Raw genomic sequence first — 21,620 nt, forward strand, 5'->3', positions numbered from 1 at the left:
GCTGGCAAAAAGCTTCAAGGGAAGTGTTTACTGCGAGGCTTTGCACTACGGTTCTGTGCATCTCTTATCCTGCCGTTTTGGTAGGGAAGCTGGAGTAGACGTGCTAAAGGAAATGGTGGGATTCTTTATAGAGGAATTAAAAATCTTTCTAGGCATGTTGGCTCATTGTTTGGTTCTGCTTTTATTTGTTTTGCTTTTGAATTTCCTTGGTTTAAAAGACATATGTAGCAATAGCAGATTAAAGAGGACTGCAATTTTGTTCATCCCTGTAAGAGCTTTGATTGTGCTTTCCTAGAAGTTGGATGAAAATCTGTTTTGTCCAATGCATGTGAATATTCTGGCTTGAATAGTTGAAAGTGTTACCTCAGCAGTTTGGTTTTGAAGGGACAGGTTCAACTTTCAGTTTGTTGTGTTTTACACTTACTATGGGAATTCATTTGGGGGAAAAATCGCTGCATAATACTGAAATTACTGAGATAAGGACATCTTGTACAAGTATCCTGTTACTAAAAAGGCACTGAATGTTCATAGTACTAAATAGAATTTCTAAACAGATGGTCGTAATTAACATAAAATACATCCACAGATCGAGTTTATTTGGTGTTCTAGTAATTATTTCAATGGTCTGATACTTTAGCATTAATTAAACTGTAGCACAGCCAACAATGGAATTACAGTAAAGAGTTACTGAATTCGAATGCGGAGGGGAGATCTCAGCTTCCTCAAAACTACCTTTTTTCCATCATCGAAGGAAAAAAAAAATAGAATGTTAAACATGTAATTAAAACATTTGTGTATTTGCATTTCTAACAAGCTGCTAGGAGAAGCTTGTTCATAGCCTTGAAGTGAACTAACTGGTCTCTAGGTTGCATAGAAAGTCAACATCGTTGCACATTGCAGCAGAGGGTGGGGCTGTTTAGCTCTTTAGATGAAGCTATGAATTTAAAACTTCATGATGAAAGCTTGACTGTAAACGGTTTCGATGAACTTCGGTCTGTTATTTTTTCAAGAACGCAAGTTACATAAGATGGGATGTCTTTCAGAACGATTTCTATAAATCCATATTTTCTTTGGAATACGTTTATGGAAACGATTTGCCTGGTACTACTGCACAGAGTGAGATGGTTCAAGAGAAAAGACTTAATAGCAAGCCAGTTGAAGTTACTGTTTGCTTTATCATAAGTTTTGTCCTAAATACCTGGATTTCAACACATCAGAGATTTTCTGGCTGTGAGTTCATGGAAGTGGAGTTGCACTGTTGTGTAAGGTAGAGATGTGAAAAGCAAAATTGAATACAGCAATCTCTGCCCCTGAGTGCTCCGATGGGTTCTTGGGAGAAAAGGGGGAAGTAACACAATCATAAAACTAAAAACTATTCTCTCATTCTTTTAGTGTTTTCTTATGATTCTTAACTTTTGTTAACTGATTTGTCTTTGCAGAAAGAGAAAATGTGTCTTGGGAAAAAAAAAAAAGCAAAGCTGTGTTTAGTTTGGTGTCTGATTAAGTCTGAATAAGATCTGCAGAAGAAAGGCATTGTTCTACTTCACTTCAAATGGAAAAAACATTTTAACACCCACCCCCCCCCCCCCTGCAAAAAAAAAAAAACCAAAATCTGTGTCTTCTCCCCACCCCAGGCCCATTCTACAACCAGGGAGTGCTTTCAGGGTTTTGAAAACTTGAGGTTAGATGAGATAGTGTGAGAGATGGTTACCGTGATTCATGCCTTTACGCTTTCTGTGCCAATAAATGTCGTCTTCTTCCTACGCTAAAGGTGTATTTAATCCTGTGAGAAGAACTTTAATGCCGTTTATTGTGAGTAGGTTTGACTTCAACTTATGGTAGTGCGCATTAATTCAGTTCATGAGCCTTTTTTGATACAATTATTAAACTAGCACAAAGTTGGGTTTTTTGAGTACTTCAACATAAGGATTTGGTTTTATTCTGTAAAATATTGAAATGGTGGGGTTTTTTTAAATTAAAAATCATTCTAAATTAGCAGAAAGCATGTTTTAAATACTCTGTTATTCACTTACAGCTGCCAAAACATAGTACAGTGAAATAATGGTCTGCTAGCCTGCTAAACAAGTGTCCAGCTTCCACAATGCCTGTGCAGGCAGCTCAGTGGACAGAATTTCTGTCCTGCCCAATCTGCTACAACGAGTTTGATGAGAATGTGCACAAACCCATCAGCTTAGGTTGCTCTCACACTGTCTGTAAGACCTGCCTGAACAAGCTTCATCGCAAGGCATGTCCTTTCGACCAGACTGTCATCAATACAGACATCGATGTGCTTCCTGTAAACTTTGCACTCCTCCAGTTAGTTGGAGCCCAGGTATGATTTAAGCAGCTCTTTGTTTTGCCACTTCGTGTTATTACCATTTACATGCCAGTTGCAATACGTGTGCTGATCTTTTTGCCTCATTTTAGTCTAAAAAATGGTAAGACTTTAACTTTGTAACATTTAGAAGTCCATACATACTCTAAAAGCAACTGCACCATTTTCGGGACCATACTCTTCTCATTAAATGAAAACATGTTCCATTAGTTGTAAGCTAAGTCTGGTTTAAAAAGGCTCTTGAACTGTGACTGGAGAAAAATACCTATTAGGAAATAGGCAATTATCTGTCACAATTGTCATTAGGAAAGTGAACCTGCAGATTGCACTTGTTCATCGTACTCTTGCAAGGAATCTCATTTCTACATGTCACATGTTCGAAAGTAGCTAGCTGCTTAACCGAGTTTCAGAAGTGTGTGTGTATAATTTCTTTTAAATATGCATGATGATGGCTTTTCAGTTGCGTTTTCAGACACTGGCTAATCAGGCCAGGAATGTTCCCCGTGCTGTCTCGTAGCAGTGGCAAAACAGCGATTATATAATCAGCACTGCACTTTATGGAGACTAAATAAATCTGTTCACCTTATGCTGATTCATATGCTTTTTCATATTACTCTCGCAATAACACCTGGGTGATGCAGTAAGAAGATGCTTTTTACTTTGCTTTTTAATGTCTTATCACATGCCTTGACACAGCTATTGGTAATAGCGCTATCTATGTCAAAGCGGTTTTGTTTCTCAAGTTCACATGTTCCTTTTTTTTTTTTTTATTTCTAAGTTTGTGTCAAATCACTGCCTTGATCTTACAACATTAATTTTCCTGGTCTCCTAACTTCTTGAAATGTCTTTCAAACAATTGAATGTATTGTGACTAATACGTCTATTTTCATTGTCTGACCTTCTTACTCTACTTTGAGTTTTTCCACCAAGTTAAGTTTGCTAGTTCTTCTCTTTGAAGATTTCAGCATGCCCAGATTATGCTTGTTATTTTCTAACTTTGCATTTGATTTTTTTTCATGTTTTCTTGCCAGTTAATTTTGTCTTAACTTCCCTTGTCTCTCTGTAGTAAGTCATGCTGATCTTGTACATGGATCATCCTCTCAAATCTTGTGTTCTTCATTCATCTTTTAAGTACCTTCTCATTAGACCTTAGCTATTGTTTTCTATCCTACCTTTGTTCTTAATGTGTTGAGTACTAACAAAAATAATCTCTCATCACCCTGATCCTCATCTTGAGTCCTTTTTGTTATTCCTTATTACATTCTACATACCTTGGGTGGGCCCTGTCTTTTACTTCTCTAAAAAGCAGTGTACATCTGCAGTGTTATGTAATTAACAGTAGTGATGTTGGTGCCATCAGAGGCATATCAGATAGGTCAGCCGGGTGTATATAATTCTTCTCCCCCCTCCTTCCCCTTGCATTTTCTTAGGTACCCGATCATCAGACAGTGAAGTTGAGTAATGTAGGAGAGAACAAACATTATGAAGTAGCAAAGAAATGTGTTGAGGATTTGGCACTCTACTTAAAGCCATTAAGTGGAGGCAAAGGTGAGTTTCAACAGCAGAGTTTTGATGTAGCTTACTTTTAACAGTGTTGTGTTTTCAGCACTGATTTTTAGGCATCAATGGGATAATCCTCTCATTTGTGTAATAAATTTTCCCTTACGTCTTTAAAAGCTTATTCACATCTGTGACACTTGGATTTTTTTAAGTTTACAAAATATTCTTTTTTTTTACTTAATATTTCCTTGGGGCTAACTTTGTACTAAAGCTGAACTTTCATCAAAGGATGGGTTTGATGTCAATTTAAGACTTTAATTAAAATACTTTCTGATAATAAATTACACAGAGTTGCCGAAGAGAAGGGAAGATACCTGTGACTAGTATCCCAAGTCGTAGAGAAAGACACATACTATTAGACATTTTTGTTTGTCTTATTCAGGTGAACTAATCTGATTAGAAGCAATAGTTTGCCTTTTCTCAATTTCTTTGAAGGTGTTGCAAGCTTGAATCAGAGTGCACTGAGCCGTCCAATGCAAAGGAAGCTTGTGACGCTGGTGAATTGTCAGCTGGTGGAGGAAGAGGGTCGGGTTAGAGCTATGAGGGCAGCTCGATCACTGGGAGAGAGAACAGTTACAGAACTGATCTTGCAGCACCAAAATCCTCAGCAGCTTTCTGCCAATCTTTGGGCTGCTGTCAGGGCAAGAGGATGCCAGTTTCTAGGACCAGGTAAAGTACCTGTAGAATCTGCGACAGAGTATATTTAGCTATACCTTTTCTTAAAACAAAAAACATTCTTTGGAAATTTCTTCTGTTTGATTGAAGATGTAATTACTTCTGGTTTTCAACGTTTTGCCAGGGAGAAAGGAGGGAAAAAAAAAAAAAGATACAAGTTAGTATGCTGTTTTAAAGTTGTGTTTGGTTTTTTTTTTCCCCCTTATTAACTGTTCTTTGAAATTGTGAGGAAGTATTTAAAAAATCCTGGCAAAGAAGAGGTACATAACCATGCTTTCTGCACAGTTTGTAATGCAGTGTAACTGTAACAGGGGCTGGTTGTACTGCTGCCTGTTGATTAGAATTGGATAGGAAACTGCAGATGCTCTCTTGTTCATACTTTAGCTGTAAATACAATCAGCCTAACTTTAGTTGCAGCATTAACTTTAAAATTTATAATGATCCTGTTTATATCTTTGATAGAAACAGCAAATTCTTAGTTAAGAATGTTGCTAAAGCAAGCACAGAAATGAGAAGGAAATTATGTTTAAACTGGAAGTAGTCCTCTCGATTCCAGTAACTGATGATAGCATTGCTGTACTGTTCCCATGTTTATTTTATACAGTTTCATGGTGTAGCATTGATGAGATGTCCAAAACGACAAAGGCTACAAGACTGCACAGTGGAGAAAAGTATAAAAACTGCACTACTGATGTGTTTATTACTGAAAATTAGTCTTAGCTCTTTAAGTTTGCTGTGCTTAGAGTGCTTCTTAATACTTCTAAACTAGCAAATTTCTTAATATTTACAAAGATTTTTCTTATGATTAGTGAAATAAAAAGTAATAAGGGATTATGTTCAAGATGATTCAGATGCTCCTACTTATGGTGTTAATATGATAGCCTTGCTGTTTTCTGGCAATATATTTCACTTCCTATCTTTTATTTTTGTGTGTTAAAGCTATGCAAGAGGAGGCACTGAAACTTGTATTACTGGCACTGGAAGATGGCTCTGCACTCTCAAGAAAAGTTCTGGTACTTTTTGTTGTACAAAGGCTAGAACCAAGATTTCCTCAGGCCTCTAAAACAAGCATTGGTCATGTTGTGCAGCTACTGTATAGAGCATCATGCTTTAAGGTAAAATAGCAATATTTGAAGTTTGTCACTGTGAACTAGTGCAGCTCCAGAGAACCCAAGCTAGGATTAGTATTTTTCACCTGTAAAATGTTACATAAATTCAGTTTCTACATATTTAAATAACGTTGACTGTAAGATTTTATCTAGAACTGTCATGAAGTAGTTGTTTGATATTTAAAATTCCCTGCAAAAGGAACAAATGGTCACATGTGGAATTAGCCAGAATAGATTCTGAAATTACTGCCCTCATTATTAACTGCTGCTCATCATCTGGAAATTATCTCCCCTGAAAGAGGCCTGAAGCCTGACTCTGTAGGCGCTCCTAGCCTGCTTCGGGAAGAAGTGAGATGTTTTAATGTAATCGCTTTTGACTTTATTTAGATTCATAAGAGTAGGCCATGGCCAGACATGTCAGACTGGCCCGGGTGCTCTCAAAGATTAGAATCCAATCCCAGCATTCTAAAGAAAACTTTTGGAATACTGTAGTCCTGGGATCTGCTCTAGCTCCAACACCAGGCATGAGAGGGAGACACCATACACGGAGAGTGCTATCAACCTGAGCTCCGACGTTCTGTTCCAACACACTTGCCACTCACTCTCCTTTTTTCTTTTGTCTGTATCTAGCCGCCTTGCACTGAAGAGACTCTTTATTTTTTATATATAGGGGTGGGTTGTTTAAACTGAATAGTCCCACTTCTTATATCTGGAAAAGAGTGAAAAGTTAATTCCATGGGTCTTTTTTCTTTTTGAATCACAGTTAAAAACACGATCATCACAACATCACTAAACTAAACATTAAAATAGTGAGACCTGTTGCTGTCCTTTATGACAAATGTCTTATGTAACCTAAGAGTTTTACTTAACATTTATAGTGGACTCTCAGTTAAATATTCTGTTCTTTAAATGTCAATATCTTAAATTTTTTTTCCTTTGTATTATTTAAGTCACTTCTAGACACTTTCCTATTTCTTTAAGTCATCCTTTAATATTGGGTAGCGAAAACTACTAGTAGAACTACTAAATATCTAACTGTATCTTCTGTGACTCAAGCAAATCTGATTACTTTCCTAGTTGGAAGTAGTGGAATTGGTATAGTTTTGCACCTGTGATCCTGTAAAAACTTGGAAGAGCTGGTTGTTCTGCCTGTGCACTTCTAGTTAAGTGGATGAATACATGGAAGAAAATTAAGTGTATGCTGAATATACAAAAGCAGTACTTTTGTGATTGGTGCTGTGTAACTGTCTTTTTCTGATGGGCTTGGAGATTTTTTTGTTAAAGGAGGAATATTTAACTATTACTATTTATTAGGTCACTAAAAGGGATGAAGATTCTTCTCTGATGCAACTTAAAGAAGAGTTTCGGAGTTATGAGGCTTTGCGGAGAGAACATGATGCCCAAATTGTTCACATTGCCATGGAAGCAGGACTTCGAATATCACCAGAACAATGGTCTTCCCTTCTTTATGGTGACTTGGCACATAAATCACACATGCAATCCATTATTGACAAGGTTTGTCAAAGGGATGATTTTAGTATCTTTGTAGGATTAGATTTGACTATTAAATGTTGTAATAAAAATCCAAGAACTGCTTGAGTTAACTTTTTGTCTTTTAGTCGTATCGAATATTAGTTAAAACTAGAATGAAGGTTTTCTCCCCACTGTAGTGTATTCTTCACATGAAGACATTTTGTTTTCCAGTAGTTGTAAGTCTAACTCCCTCTTTTGTGTCTTGTGATGAAGCTTCATAGGGCAGATTCTGAGCTGAGAAATTAAATTTCTCTCCACTGATACTCTGTATATGCCATCTGAAGACACTACATATTGCATTTAGAAACCAGTTTAATGAAAATCTTTTTAAGATGAGTAGTTCACAATTATAAGATGCAGCACACTAATGCTCACTTTGTTTTCAGCTCCAATCTCCAGAATCTTTTGCAAAGAGTGTACAAGAATTGACAATTGTCTTGCAGCGCACGGGGGATCCTGCAAACTTAAACAGGCTGAGGCCTCATTTAGAGCTGCTGGCAAACATAGATCCAAATCCAGGTATGCAAATCAAGCTTTTAAAACATTTATTGATATTTTTTGTACCTGGCAAAGTAAATTATTAAGATGATAACCTCCATTCCTGGTTTCAAAATTCCCATTAATTAACATAGTATATCATAAACTCTTCTTCAGGGCTCTCTGAGCTCTGTCCTAGTACTTGGTGTTTTGAAGTACTAGAAGAGTTGCCTCTTATTTATGATACTACTGGAATTATTGACAGAATGACAAGCCTGCTTTTAATAATTTTAGATGCAGCATCTCCAACATGGGAGCAGCTGGAAAATGCAATGGTTGCTGTAAAGACTGTGGTACATGGACTGGTGGATTTCATTCAGAATTACAGTAGAAAAGGTCATGAAACTCCACAGGTAACTATATTCGATTGTTGTATTATATGTCTTAATGTACATTTACTGAAAGATGCGACTTTGAAAAATTACTATTGATTTGACATATTTATGGCCTTTTCTGTGGAATAACTGATCATACTGTTATTTACTGCCTTTAGATTTTGAGAACTTAACATTTCTGAACATGGAATGCAGCAGAGCTTGCTGTAGTGAGATCCATACAATGGCAGAGTACTTAGCCCATCAACAAGAAATTTCCTTATTTTTCTGATTAAAGATGCAAAATGTAAAAGCATATCATGGATGTGTTTGTGTATTTATGTAAACGTGTATTAGATTGTAAGTGGAACATCTTGTGGTTTTGTTTGTTTTTCTTAAAGCCACAACCAAATAGCAAATATAAAACAAGTATGTGCCGAGACCTTCGACAGCAAGGGGGATGTCCAAGAGGAACAAACTGTACATTTGCTCACTCTCAGGAAGAGCTTGAAAAGTGAGTGTGGGAGACTTCTTTCTTTTTTTTTCTTTTCAATTTAAATCCAAACAATCTCCATAGAATTTTGAAAACAGTTTCTTCTGTACATGTATTCATTCGGAAGGATCTGTGAATCTCTTGAAGTGACAACTCTTTACATGAAACCGAAGGTATAGTAAAGCAATATCTGTAAACTAATTCCAGGTTTATTTTTTATTTTACCCCATATGAAGTAAAATTTCCTTTCCTGAAACTGAGTCTAGGCTCAGTGTCTGTCAGGGTTTGGTTATATCACCTACAGGAGAAAGAATGTTAATTACATTTTGATTGATTAAGGAATAAAGTGAGTTATTTAGTATGCAACGTATGCATTCTTGAAGCTGTTTTCACCCAAATCCATTTTCAAAGAACTACAGAAGTGGATCTTATAAGAGGAGAGATGATCTTTGGTTACAAGGAAGACATTGATGTTCTATTTACAGATTGTTGAAAATAAGCACCAGTTTAAAGTCCTGTAATTTTTTAATATCATGTTCCTCTCAATCCCTTCCTTTTGCTAGTTTTACAAACGTATTAAACTGTACAATAAGCACGTTTTAAATCGTCTCTCTTCTGTGTGTCTGTACATGTGTTTGTTTATAGATACCGCTTGAGGAACAAAAAAATCAGTGCAACAGTGAGAACATTCCCCCTTCTAAATAAAGTTGGCGTAAATAGCACCGTCTCAACCACAACAGGAAATGTAATTTCTGTCATAGGAAGCCCTGAAGCAGCAGGGAAGATGGTGCCAAGTACTAACGGAATAGCTAGTCTAGAAAGTGGTGTTCCCCAATTGATCCCTCGCTGTGCGGACACCTCCTTGAGAGCTTTGGAGAACACCAAGAAGGGAGGGAAGACTGGAGCCAATGGCCAGAATGTTTCTGGATCCCCTACAGAATCACTACCTGAAAAGTAGGCAACTTTTTTCATTAAGATAACTAAGCACAACATTTTGCTTTCAGATTATCATGGAGTTTGTGGATGGCAAACAAACAGATACTGAATTCTGGTCCTGGCTTGCAGTTGTTGCTGGTGCTCACTGGCTGCAGAGTTATGTAAGATCTTGTAGTGCAGTACAGATACCATTATACAAAGTCTGTGGATTCAAGCTGTCAGAGCCAGCATCTGTTGTTTTAGCTGTTGACTATTCCCATGCAATATAGATAAAATGGTAAATCTCTCCCTTCATCTTTTATTCCGTTGTTCTTAGCCTGGTATCTTACTTATTATTGGGTTATTACATAAAAATAAAACAAAAAACTTGCACTCAAAATTTGACATTTCCTGAAACCAAGAAGGGTGCACGTGCTGTATTCCCTTAATAATCCTGGAAACCTTCTAGTTTTGGGGTTTTCCCTTAAAAAATTTTTGGATACTTCTCCAGAAAGCACTGAGCTTCTAAACAACTTTTCAAAGCCTTTGTCTTTACCAGAATACACTTACAAGTGGCGTGTAAGCTTCTGGGTACGTACCAAAACATTATATCCACTTTTGAGTTCTTTTAGGAGAAAGGCTGAGATGTAATAATAGTATCAGTTTGGGGTATGAAAAATAAAATTCCGGAGGAAATGACATAGCCCAAATTTCCACATTACACAGGAGTGTACGCGAAGAGATGACTAACTGAAATAAGTAAAGATCTTCTTAATCATTTCTTGGTAATCCTTTTCAGTAAAATTGGTTCTCCACCCAAGACTCCTGTAAGCCAGACAGCAGCTACCTCAGCTGGTCCTCCTAATATTGGAACAGAAGTTAATTCTGTGCCTCCAAAATCCAGCCCGTTTGTTCCCAGAGTACCTGTCTACCCTCCACATTCTGATAATGTTCAATATTTCCAAGATCCCAGGACTCAGCTGTCATACGAAGTTCCACAGTACCCACAGACAGGTGAGTGAGATGAGCACTGAATCAAAAATAGCTCTGAACTTTTCTCTAGATAAGCCTAAATGCTGAGAAATAACTTTTGTCTCAGTCTTGTGGATTTTTTTTTAAATATCAGCTGAATCTTCACTTAAGGGAATACTAATGCTGGTCCGTTGCTGAGTATGGGAGGAATATGTGGTTTGCTCCCAGTTGTTGGTGGTTCTTGTCTTTGTGTGCTGTATGTTTTGCAACTTGTACCTCAGCGTCCAGAAGAACTTGAACCTCAAGGTCTTTCATCTACTTTTTCCTTTGTTAGCATTTAATTGCATTTATTTTGGCTTCCTCACCTCATGCCCTATCCATGAGGGTATCCATAGACAGGATTCAGACCCAGAGGCATCGCATGCTTCTACTGGGAGACTTCTACATCTTTGTGCTTGCTCAAATGTTTTTGAAAGGTTTCAGTAATCTTTTTAGGTTGTAGTGTGCATGTTTATATTCAAGCAAACAATTAGGTGTTACAGCATCAGGTCATTCACAAGCTCTCAGAACAAAAGGTAGAGGTGTTCAGACAATCCTCTCCAAAGAAAAAAGAATAAGCCAAGTGTGAAATGGTTATTCATGGACCTTTTGAATTACTTTTTTTTTTAGCAATATAGCTTTTTATTTTAGAGAACTATTTTAACTTCCTATATAAAGAAATGCTGAAGATGCTGTCTTTTCAGTTACATAGTTATACCATAGTACATAGGAGCAATGGCAGAGAAACTCCATTTTCTAAATTGGGTCAAGGTGGTAAAGGGTCAGCACTACATCTGCAAATATGGTTGTCATACATGAAATTACATTCAACAGAAATATGATAGGGTCAGTAACAGGTTTGTAAAGTGTGACTCTTCATTCTCTAAAAGTACTTATCAACACTATTTACAGTTTTAGAAGGTGTAAAACTCTGGGTCATTTTTGGTTACATTAAATATGCCTTTTTCCAATTTTTAAGGATATTATCCACCACCTCCAACAGTACCAGCTGGTGTGGCTCCCTGTGTTCCTCGCTTTGTGAGGTCCAATAACGTTCCAGAATCCTCCCTCCCACCTGCTTCCGTGCCATATGCCGATCATTACAGTACATTTCCCCCTCGAGATCGACTGAATTCTCCTTACCAACCTCCTCCTCCGCAGCCGTATGGACCAGTTCCTCCTGTCCCTTCTGGAATGTATGCTCCAGTTTATGACAGCAGGCGCATCTGGCGCCCACAGATGTACCCACGAGATGATATTATTAGGAGCAATTCTTTACCTCCCATGGATGTGATGCACTCATCTGTCTATCAGACATCATTACGTGAGAGATACAACTCTTTGGATGGGTATTACTCTGTGGCTTGTCAACCTCCAAACGAACAGAGGACTGTGCCTTTACCGAGGGTAAGTGAGAGCCAGAAAGGGAGTGATGTAGTCTTGATTCTGAAGGTCATTACTGAAAAGTTGGTAAATAATTAGCATAGACCTCTTCTGTTTATTTGGGGTTACAGTGATCAAGACGTGTGACCTGGACAAAGTTCTTGTTTTGTTTTTAACCATAATAAAATGGGCTTGTAAAACAGACCACTTTAATCTGGATTAGGACCAGAGCCCCTCTGCCTCTTTAATTCCCATGCATGTTGCTTAAATTAATTATGTATTTGAGTTGCCATACATGGGCCAGGTTCTCCCCCAAATCCTTGTGAAATTCTTCTAGGGATATTCCCCCCAAGGGAATTTGGGGGTCCAAGTGTGTCCCCTGCAAGTATTTCCATTTTACAGGTTAGAGTATGATAGGATATACAGTCCTATATTTATTATTGCTAGGAGCCTTGTGGTCATTTGAAGACTGGTTATGATGAGCAATTAAGACGGAAGCCAGAGCAATGGGCGCAGTACCACACGCAGAAAACTCCTCTGGTATCGTCAACCCTTCCTATGGCAACACCATCTCCAACACCACCTTCTCCTCTCTTCAGTGTAGATTTCAGCACAGAGGTGGGAAGCCAAAGAACTTCTTTATTTTCCCTTCCTGTTTCTGTAAGATGCCATTTAATATTTCTAGTAAAGATTTTCTACCTGCCATCTATTGTTCATAAAATGAACTTAATCATCTAGCAAAAGGGAAGTAATATCTAATAATGAATGCATTCAATTTGATATTAAGGTGATGCTAAACATGATTGCTGAAAAAAGGTCAAGAAGTGAAGTGATTCAATTTACCCTCACCTAAGGAAATGTAATTTTATTGAACTAGCTTTGTGAACCTCCAGGTTTTTGTATAGGGAACAACAGTTGTTTTCCATTAAGGACCTTCTCTTTTATACTCCAAATGGCATTATGACAGGATGAGTAGACTGAATCAAGCTGCAAATGCTTGTCAAGTCCCAGAGAATACATATCCCTTAAAAGTGGCAAAAGGCATCGGTAGAACATTGTGTAGTTTTGTGATAGTTATGTAAACAAGAATGGAAACTCAACAAATAAGGAACAGTGTGCCTTTGAAGGGAAAAAAAAAATCCTGTGATATTTATTTTCTATATGTGTAAATTAAATGCATCCAAGAAACTAGTTTAAGATCCACTGTGCCAGGCACTCTTTGCTGTGGTTTGACAGTTCCGTTAATGATATTTGAGGTGCTAGACTGATTATTCAGAAAAGGTCTTGTAAGGTACTTGAAGTCCCTTATGGGTGCATTCAGGGTAGATCAGGATTTAGTCCTTTTCATCCAGGTTGGAGGGTTCCAAGTCATACTTCTATCTGCCACTGGTTTATACATTAAAGGAAAATGCATGGCTTCCTCTCAATTTAATTACTGTAGGTATTTGCCTGAAGAAACCTGCCACTAACATAGTGACACTGATTTCAGTCTCTCATCTTGGCAGACCAGGCAGTTATTTGTAGTGGCAAAGCTTGCCCTTCTTTGACAGCTGTCAGCTGTACTGGTTTAAAATTTGACCGAACGGGTTATGTTGTCCCTGAGTCAAGTCTTGAATATGGCTGGAACTCCTTGATTGACTTCTGAGATAATTTAATTAAATAGCAGTAAATGTCTTTTCTTATTTTAATACTGAATTTCGTGTTTTTATTATTCACTGCTTATTTATTCCCTTTTCCATAGTTCTCAGAGAGTGTCAGTGATTTGAGTGGAACTAAATTTGAGGAAGACCATCTCTCTCACTATTCACCGTGGTCTTGTGGCACTATTGGCTCTTGTATAAATGCTATCGACTCAGAGCCCAAGGATGTGATTGCCAATTCAAATGCTGTGTTAATGGTAGGGGTTTTCTGCATGTTCTCTCATTAGTGTAATGATACTTACATGCTGAAGTGTCTTCTGTTTGGTTAAACAAGCCTTTTTTTTTTTTTTTTTTAAGTGGAAAGCTTCTATTCTTAGTATTTTAAAGTAGTTCTGCCCATTTGAAGTTGTTTGGAATATCTTTTCCCAGTTTTGTAAATAAACAATGTATTTACTTCAGTGACAGAATGTAGTGCCATGAGTAAAATCCTTAGATGTCTGAAACAACTATTTTAATAACAGATCTCTGTAACTCAAACTTGTAGCCAAAATATTTTGAGTAAATGGTCTGTAAACTGATAAGAATTCATAAATTTTAAATGTGTTCTCTGATTATTAGAATGGGATAAAAATTTTTGCCGCCTTAATTTTGTTTGTCTGTCTTGAGAGTTCTTTATATAAATGTATACGTGTACACATATGTCCTTACAATTTCTGAGGCATCTAAAACAGTCTCAGAATACGTTGCAGTGGCAGGCTGGTTAATACAGGGTCACTGAGGCCAGTTCAGAGCAGGTGTTTCCATTGCAGAAACGCATTTCCTATTTGGCTTAAGTGTAATAGTCCATCCTGTATGAATGAATCACTGGCCTTTTCAGGATCTAAGATTTGTTACTTGCCATTGTTTCAGAAAATCTTTACTTTGAAGTTAATCCCAAGAGCAATATACGCTTACAGAGAAAAGTTGAAATGCCGTGGACCCAGGATGATCAGCATGAACTTAATCTTGGCTGCTTTGTACCCACAGAGAATCTGTATGAACTATTTTCCTAGACCACACCTCTTACTTGGTTGGAAGGCACATTATCCTCTAATAAACAGTTTAATGCGCCAGCAAATCTGTGAAAATAAAATACAACTTATTTTTTATCACCCAGTTTCCATGAGAGGGGGAAAAAAGCGTACTGAAAGACTTTAGGGAACAAAAAGTATGTAGTATGAATCATGGAATACAGCTTACCTTTGGAAGGGTAAGAGCTTATGCTTTTTGGAGACTTTCTGCTATATAGTGTAACAGGTTACCTTTATGTTCTATGAAACAAGTGTCACCGAATCTCATCCCAAGCCGCCTTTGATACTGCCTACTTCAAGTATAGGAAAGGGTACTGAAGGACCTTAAAGCATACTGGAACTCCTTCTGCCTGGAAACGCAAGCTTGGAAAAGCAAAATTATTTCCTCTAGCACTGGCAATAGCTTTCTCATGTGGCTCTCTAGTTGGACAGATTTTCAGCGTTGTATTCAGCAACAATAGTCAGAAAGTTACTGGCCAACTGAAGAATCTGAATAACCTCAAATGAGTCCATGTATCTTCTATCTCCTAAATTTATAGGATTTGGACAGCGGGGATGTTAAAAGGAGAGTACATTTATTTGAAACTCAGAGAAGGGCAAAGGAAGAAGATCCTATAATTCCATTTAGCGATGGACCGATCATCTCCAAGTGGGGTGCAATCTCCAGGTCATCCCGCACGGGTTATCACACGACAGATCCTATTCAGGCCACTGCTTCCCAAGGAAGTGCTACTAAGCCCATCAGTGTATCAGGTACAAGTACAGGCTTTGTATGACAATATAGCATACATCATGAGCATTTCATCCCGTTTATGCTTACTACAGCAATGAAGATGCAAAGAGCTAAAATACCTGTATATCCCACTTAGAGAACAGAGAAGATAATGAATGGTGTCTTAATTTGTTACAGATTATGTCCCTTATGTCAATGCTGTTGACTCAAGATGGAGTGCCTATGGCTCAGATTCTACTTCATCAGCGCGTTATACAGAACGGTATGGACTTTTTTTCTGTGTTCTGTTAAAAACATTTCCTATAGCTTGCTGTTCTTCAAAATCCTGAAGGGGGGGGAATCTGGAACTATTAATAGATATTCTTAACTTTAAAGTAAAAGATTTATTTTATCCAACATAAAGCCTTGGAATAACTAGGTTAAATCTTGTGTGGTCTTTAATACTTAACGCAGCTAATAATACCCAATTACTAGCAACGTATCCCTTGAGACCTAATCAAAGAATCGGAGTCAGGTGCTGCCAAGCTGTCATGTCAAAACCTGTGACCTTGAGTAGTTTCCCTCTAGTTTTCTTGCCACATCTTACCCATGTGTAAAATAAAGATGTTTGCTTCACATAATGCCTTGGAGTATTGTGAGCCCCGATGAAGAGCACATTATCTTAGTCACATAGTTTCTGTCCAAAAATCTAATGTTGATAGACTAATGAAGTTTATGGGGGCCTTTGATTTAGAGAACTTGTTTTTAATTCCTAGTTTTGCCTTCTTTCTCTTAAAGGGACAGGTTCATAGTTACAGATTTGTCTGGTCACAGAAAGCATTCCAGCACTGGAGATCTACTGAGTATTGAATTACAGCAGGTAAGATCAGATATTATACCATGTGTTTTTTTTAATTTAAAAAAAGTGATTTAGTAAAGTGATTTTAAATAGATTTTCTTAGTGTAGCCTACAGAAAATAGTACAATTGACAAAATGATCAGTAAGGGTTAACTAGACACTAGCACCGCAACACTTAGCAGTCCTTATGCATCATACTAATATGAGCTGTTCTGTTGACATCAGTAAGGCTATTTTTGGGAGAAAGTGGTGAGCCTGACACATGCCAGCAAATGCAGAACAAAATAAATGACATGCATTAAAGGAATACATAGTTATCCATCTAGCAAGAGAACTGTTCTTTTTTGTAAGTTGGTTTATTTTGCCATTTGACAATACATGGTTCAAGTGTAGTTGTTCGTAACTGATATGTTTCTTTCCGTAGGCCAAAAGTAACTCATTATTACTTCAGAGAGAGGCGAATGCACTAGCCATGCAACAGAAGTGGAATTCTCTAGATGAAGGCAGTCGTCTTACCTTAAATCTTTTAAGCAAGGAAATTGATTTGAGGAATGGTGAGGTAAAGAAAGGGGTAATTGGGATGAAACAAATCTTTGAGTTTGAAACAACTCTTAGTTTTAACATTCCCAAATATTTATAGCACATCCTGTGCAAGTCAAGTCACTGTTGTTGTTGCACCCAGTTATTTCCCTGGGATCAAGTAGGTGCACCTGCTATGCTGCTGCTCCAATCATCCATTTACAAAGTGGGAAGAATGTGACAATCCATTTTCACGCAATCATTACTCTTCGTTCTACTTGTACATGTTATAAGTCTAAACATTCTGCCAATGAACTCTACAGAAATTTCTACTTAAGTATTCATTTTATCTCTCTGTTTCAGTACTGTAATGTGATTAGATTTAGCTTCCTATCCTATGTTGTCTATTTGTTCTATTTGTGTCTAACTAGCTCTTTTGTATTGTAGAAATGTTGTGTCCTAGAAATGCATCTTCTGTTTTTGTTTTAATACCTGAGTGTTGTGTGAAGCAGGTAAAAAGCCAACTTGATACTTACAGAACATACTAATTCTTTTTTTCAGACCGATTATACTGAAGACTGTGCAGACACAAAGCCAGATCGAGACATTGAATTGGAGCTGTCAGCCCTTGATACAGATGAACCTGATGGGCAAGGTGAACAAATAGAAGTAAGTACAATAGTCTGTGCATCGAAAAAGCTCACTGGGTCCTTTCATTAGTTATTAAAAAACTTCTAAAATTTCTTTGTGAATTAGTAGATTATGTTGATAGCAAAGCCTTTTGGTTTTAGTCTCCGTAGTGATATCAAACATTGGCCTTATTTTAACACTAGGGGTCTCACACTTTTCATTCAGATACCTGGTGGTTAATATTACTGAAGTTAAAAACAGCTCACTGTGTTCTTTGTCATAGCTTTCAGCTTTTTGCTCTTTATCTTTTGATAGCATTAGTAATGATAGGGAGTCCATTCCTTTCTCCTTCCCCTCCAGTGTTGAAACTGTAGTTAAGAATGTTTTACATTGAAGTTTACATCTAAATGTGATCATTTAATTTAAACTTTGTGCTCACCTGATTCTAATAGTAATTTAAATGGTTGTAATCCAGTGTTCTTTTGTTTTCACTGCTGCTTCATTGTTTTTCTGTAATTCTGTGCATCTGCCCCAGTTTCTTCTATGCTATTTCCTCCTTTGCTATGCAGTCATAAAACATTCTGGTGTTCATTCCAGGCATTAGGATCAATTGTCCATTTTTTTTAAAGCATCATACACTTAAAAGAAATTAAGGTTCTTACTGGGAACATATTCCATAATACATCCCAATACTGGCTTACAGTACTGGCTACAGCTTTTGTTTTCTCTGCCTGTGGTACGTGATGCAGTACTGTAGTATGAGTTATGAATCGCCATTACATTAGTGGAAGGACCTTTATCTTTAGCCTTTCCTCTACTCCTAATTATTGAAACAGCTCTCACTGTCTTTATTGCCTCCTTTGTATCTCACCTGATAAACCATTTTTTAGCAACTGATGTTTATACTACTGTTGTCGTTCACTGCCATCTTTGAATAATTGTTTTTTTTCCTTTTTCCTATAGTAAAATGTGGTAGACATTCCAGTAGTATGAAATAAAAATAAGGAGCCTTATGACAAGACTCCCATTTCCATCAGCTTTATGTAGTGGAACATAATAGGAAAATTTAAAGCTGGTAGCGACAGTATTGACGGACATTTCTCCTTTTCTCCTGTAGGAGATTCTGGATATACAGCTAGGTATTAGTTCTCAAGATGATCAGCTGCTCAATGGAACAACTGTAGAGAATGGGCATCCGCTGAAGCAGCATCAGAAAGAATCTATGGAACAGAAGAGACAAAGTTTAGGTGAAGACCTTGTGATTCTGTGAGTGTTAGACAAAACAGCAGTGTCTGCCAGTATTAGACAAACAGCAGCATCAGGATAGTTGAAGCATGATTGTTTAAGGATGAACTATGTACCTACTCAGACTTGGATTAGACACCTGCATTGTGTATACATGGTGAAGTGAAAAGAACTTGTTAAGAAATAGAACTAGGTCACAAATACGAAAGTCACAGGATGGTACCATTGTTCGTATGCATTGTTGTAATCGTATATACTGATACGTGTCACAGCTGTTAAAAATACCTTTCACATTCAGTAAGCAAAAAATGCAAAAGTATTTTTATAGTTAACAGAAATTAAGAAAAACTTCAAAAGGTTAAATGTCATACTGTTGGCACAAATCTCCATAGAGAGGTAGTTTTTGAAATACACTATTCTAGGTTTATATGTTCTGTAGTCTTTAATGTGTAATGCAGCCTTTGAAAATGAGGCAGACTGCATTTAACATCTTGAGCGTACTGTTCCATAGTAAGATGTTTAGCCTGTTGCTAAAAATGAGTTTGTCAGTATTTATTTAATGCACACAATTCAGTTCCGGATACTTGTGCGTGTACTTGTTTAATATTTGTGTAACTTATTTTTCTCCTCAGGGAGGAGCAGAAAACAATCCTGCCCGTAACTTCTTGCTTCAGTCAGCCGATCACAACATCTGTTAGCAATGCAAGCTGCCTGCCCATCAGCACATCAGTCAGTGTTGGCAGCCTCATTTTGAAAACTCACGTTATGTCTGAGGATAAAAATGACTTTTTAAAGCCTGTTGCAAATGGCAGGATGGTTAACAGCTGAAAGGCATTCATCTTTCCAGCTTGTGACCACACCATGGAAGCATTTACACTAGCTTTTTATATATATAATATATATTATATAATGTATATTTTTTTTAAAAAAAATAATATTGGGGTCATGCATTTCCTGTGGACTCTTTGATACTTCAAGCCCCTCTCGCATTAGCATTCTGAAGAAAAAAAAAAAACTTACTTTACTAGGGTAAGGCGTTCACTTTCCACAAATGAATGGAATTTGGACATTGTTTTACTTAAGCTTAAAGCAGCTTTTTATGAGTTTGTAGCAATCCGGTGCGGTATCTGAGCCATTCTTGTTTAAAATGGCTTCTGTAGAAAACTAACAACTCAGTTATTTAAACTAGCAGGATCCTACAATGATACATCTAGTGAAAGGAAGACTAACTTATTTGTCTCTATTTTATTTCATGAGAGAAGAACTTGTGTCTTGTTGCAGCTGCTTTTTCTTTAGTTGTGGAACTTTGCATGGAGTATTGTTTCCTGTTTGAAGACTGAGAGGTGGAGATTTGGACTTGAGACTTTTACAGGGTTAACACACCATTAGCTTTGCACCGCTACGTTATTTGCAGGTCTGTGGTGCAGTGCTTTGCTGCAGCTTTTTGTTTCCATTCCCCCCCTGCCCAAATTTCTGCTTTAGTACTGTAGGCTACTTGTCCAAGTAAAGTTATCAGAAGTAAATCAAGTGCCTAAGTCCTCCAGCTAATGTACTAGGTATTGGTTTCCCCAAGTTATACGTGAAACAATTTTCAACTATTTTGAGAGGTTATGCACTAATGTAACAGCAATTTTGGTTTTTCTTTTCTCTTTTTATTAATAGTTCTCAACTTGGAGATTATAGAATCCAGATGACTTGGCAAAAAGTATCAGGTGCTCTTGGCTTTCCTTTGAAAACCCTGTATGTAGTGTTTGCACTGACTAACAAGATGGTATTGCTGTTTTTTGTACTGTTTTGTTTTTAATTTAAACTAAGTATTGGGAATTTAAGGCGGTTGTATTACCTTTGTTAAATGTTGTTAATCATAATTTTGTGTTCAGGTTTAATTTTTGCTTGTTCAGTGGCAACTTATTTTCAAAGACCTTGAAAATACAATAATATAGCATTATCTGACCTTCAGAGTACTGAAAAGTGTATGAATTTATGCCCTGTTAAGATGTGACTGAGAATCATATAGGCATGTCAACTGAAAATTGGTTTTCATGAATACACACGAACTAGAGCCCTGGGCATATTTTTTCTGAGAAGCTTAAAAATCCTTTTTTTTTTTTTTTTGAAAGCAAGCAGGACTCTCCCTCTTGATGATTACTATCTTCTTGTTTGTCCTCTTACTTTTTGTGACAAGTTTTAAATTTTTTTTAATGTTTTTATTAACTTCTGTGAAGTTGTTTACTCTGAAAATTGTACTGGAATATTTTAAGCCAAGCTGATCTTTCACCAGGTGTACTGCATGTAAGGGCTTTTCCTGCTAGCAAAATGCTTAAAGAGGATCATGTTACTGGTCGTCTGAGTTGTTATTTTACAAAATCACAGCTATGTGGTCGGGTAAGATTTTGATAATTGTTTTGTGCACGCTTCTGGGGGGTGGGGGTTGGCATTTCCCTGAGGGTTACTGATTAGACTAAGTAAATATTGGTGTTTGATATCTCTCCTAATGAACCTGTCCATGAAATAATTATGTTGTAAATATACCTGAAAATCCAAGGGTTAGTTTTGATATTCTGGTGTCAGTATGGAAGATCTTACACATCTATTTAATACTCAAATGTAAAGGAATGTATGTAGAAAAACAGTCAAGTAGTCTTTTCTTAGTTTCCTTTGGCTGTTGCTGTACCTTCCTATAGCCAGTGCCACCTCATAGCTAGGATTAGACTGATGCTTTGTTTCACTTGCAACTTGAAGTGAATGGGTACAAGAACAAGACCACCTTTGTCACCTTAACTTATTTCCTATTGATGTTAACTTTAACTTAGAATGTTAGACATAAATATGATTGTTGTATATTTTATACCAAGACCATTCTGTAAATATGAATTTATATTACTTTTGAAATGCTTCTGAGATACTATTATTTGCTGTACAATGTAATTCCAAAACAGATATGCAAACAAGTATGTCTCTTTCATGGATATTTAAACAGTGAGATCTTCCATGTTGAAGGTGATGTAATTTTTTTAAAAGATTTTTAAATTTTAAATTGCTATTTTGTTACAAAAATAGAGAAAATATAAAGGTTTGAA

At 37.0% G+C, this 21,620-nt stretch overlaps 1 protein-coding gene across 3 annotated transcripts; it reads left to right on the plus strand.

The window, feature by feature from the left end:
* Positions 1–2,042: 2,042 nt before the first annotated feature.
* On the plus strand, positions 2,043–21,613 carry RC3H2 (ring finger and CCCH-type domains 2). 3 transcript variants are annotated; one of them, XR_663924.1, is made up of 21 exons: positions 2,043–2,332; positions 3,766–3,883; positions 4,331–4,564; positions 5,510–5,685; positions 6,994–7,194; positions 7,599–7,731; positions 7,984–8,102; positions 8,465–8,577; positions 9,202–9,510; positions 10,271–10,485; positions 11,462–11,889; positions 12,313–12,483; positions 13,607–13,762; positions 15,115–15,328; positions 15,486–15,570; positions 16,086–16,167; positions 16,571–16,705; positions 17,227–17,334; positions 18,413–18,561; positions 19,173–20,252; positions 20,822–21,613. XR_663924.1 is itself a non-coding variant. In XM_009331606.1 (20 exons), exons 1-20 carry the CDS (start codon positions 2,102–2,104, stop codon positions 19,366–19,368), a joined length of 3,573 nt encoding a protein of 1,190 aa, XP_009329881.1. In that variant the 5' UTR covers positions 2,043–2,101; the 3' UTR covers positions 19,369–21,613. The 3 variants fall into 3 exon arrangements, 2 of the variants coding, with proteins under 2 accessions (XP_009329881.1, XP_009329882.1); XM_009331606.1 differs by having other exon boundaries at positions 19,173–21,613; XM_009331607.1 differs by lacking the exon at positions 20,822–21,613 and having other exon boundaries at positions 18,413–18,542; positions 19,173–19,282.
* Positions 21,614–21,620: the final 7 nt, after the last annotated feature.

Source organism: Pygoscelis adeliae, unplaced genomic scaffold, assembly GCF_000699105.1.
Source record: "Pygoscelis adeliae isolate BGI_AS28 unplaced genomic scaffold, ASM69910v1 Scaffold619, whole genome shotgun sequence".
NCBI classification, from domain to species: Eukaryota; Metazoa; Chordata; class Aves; order Sphenisciformes; family Spheniscidae; genus Pygoscelis; species Pygoscelis adeliae.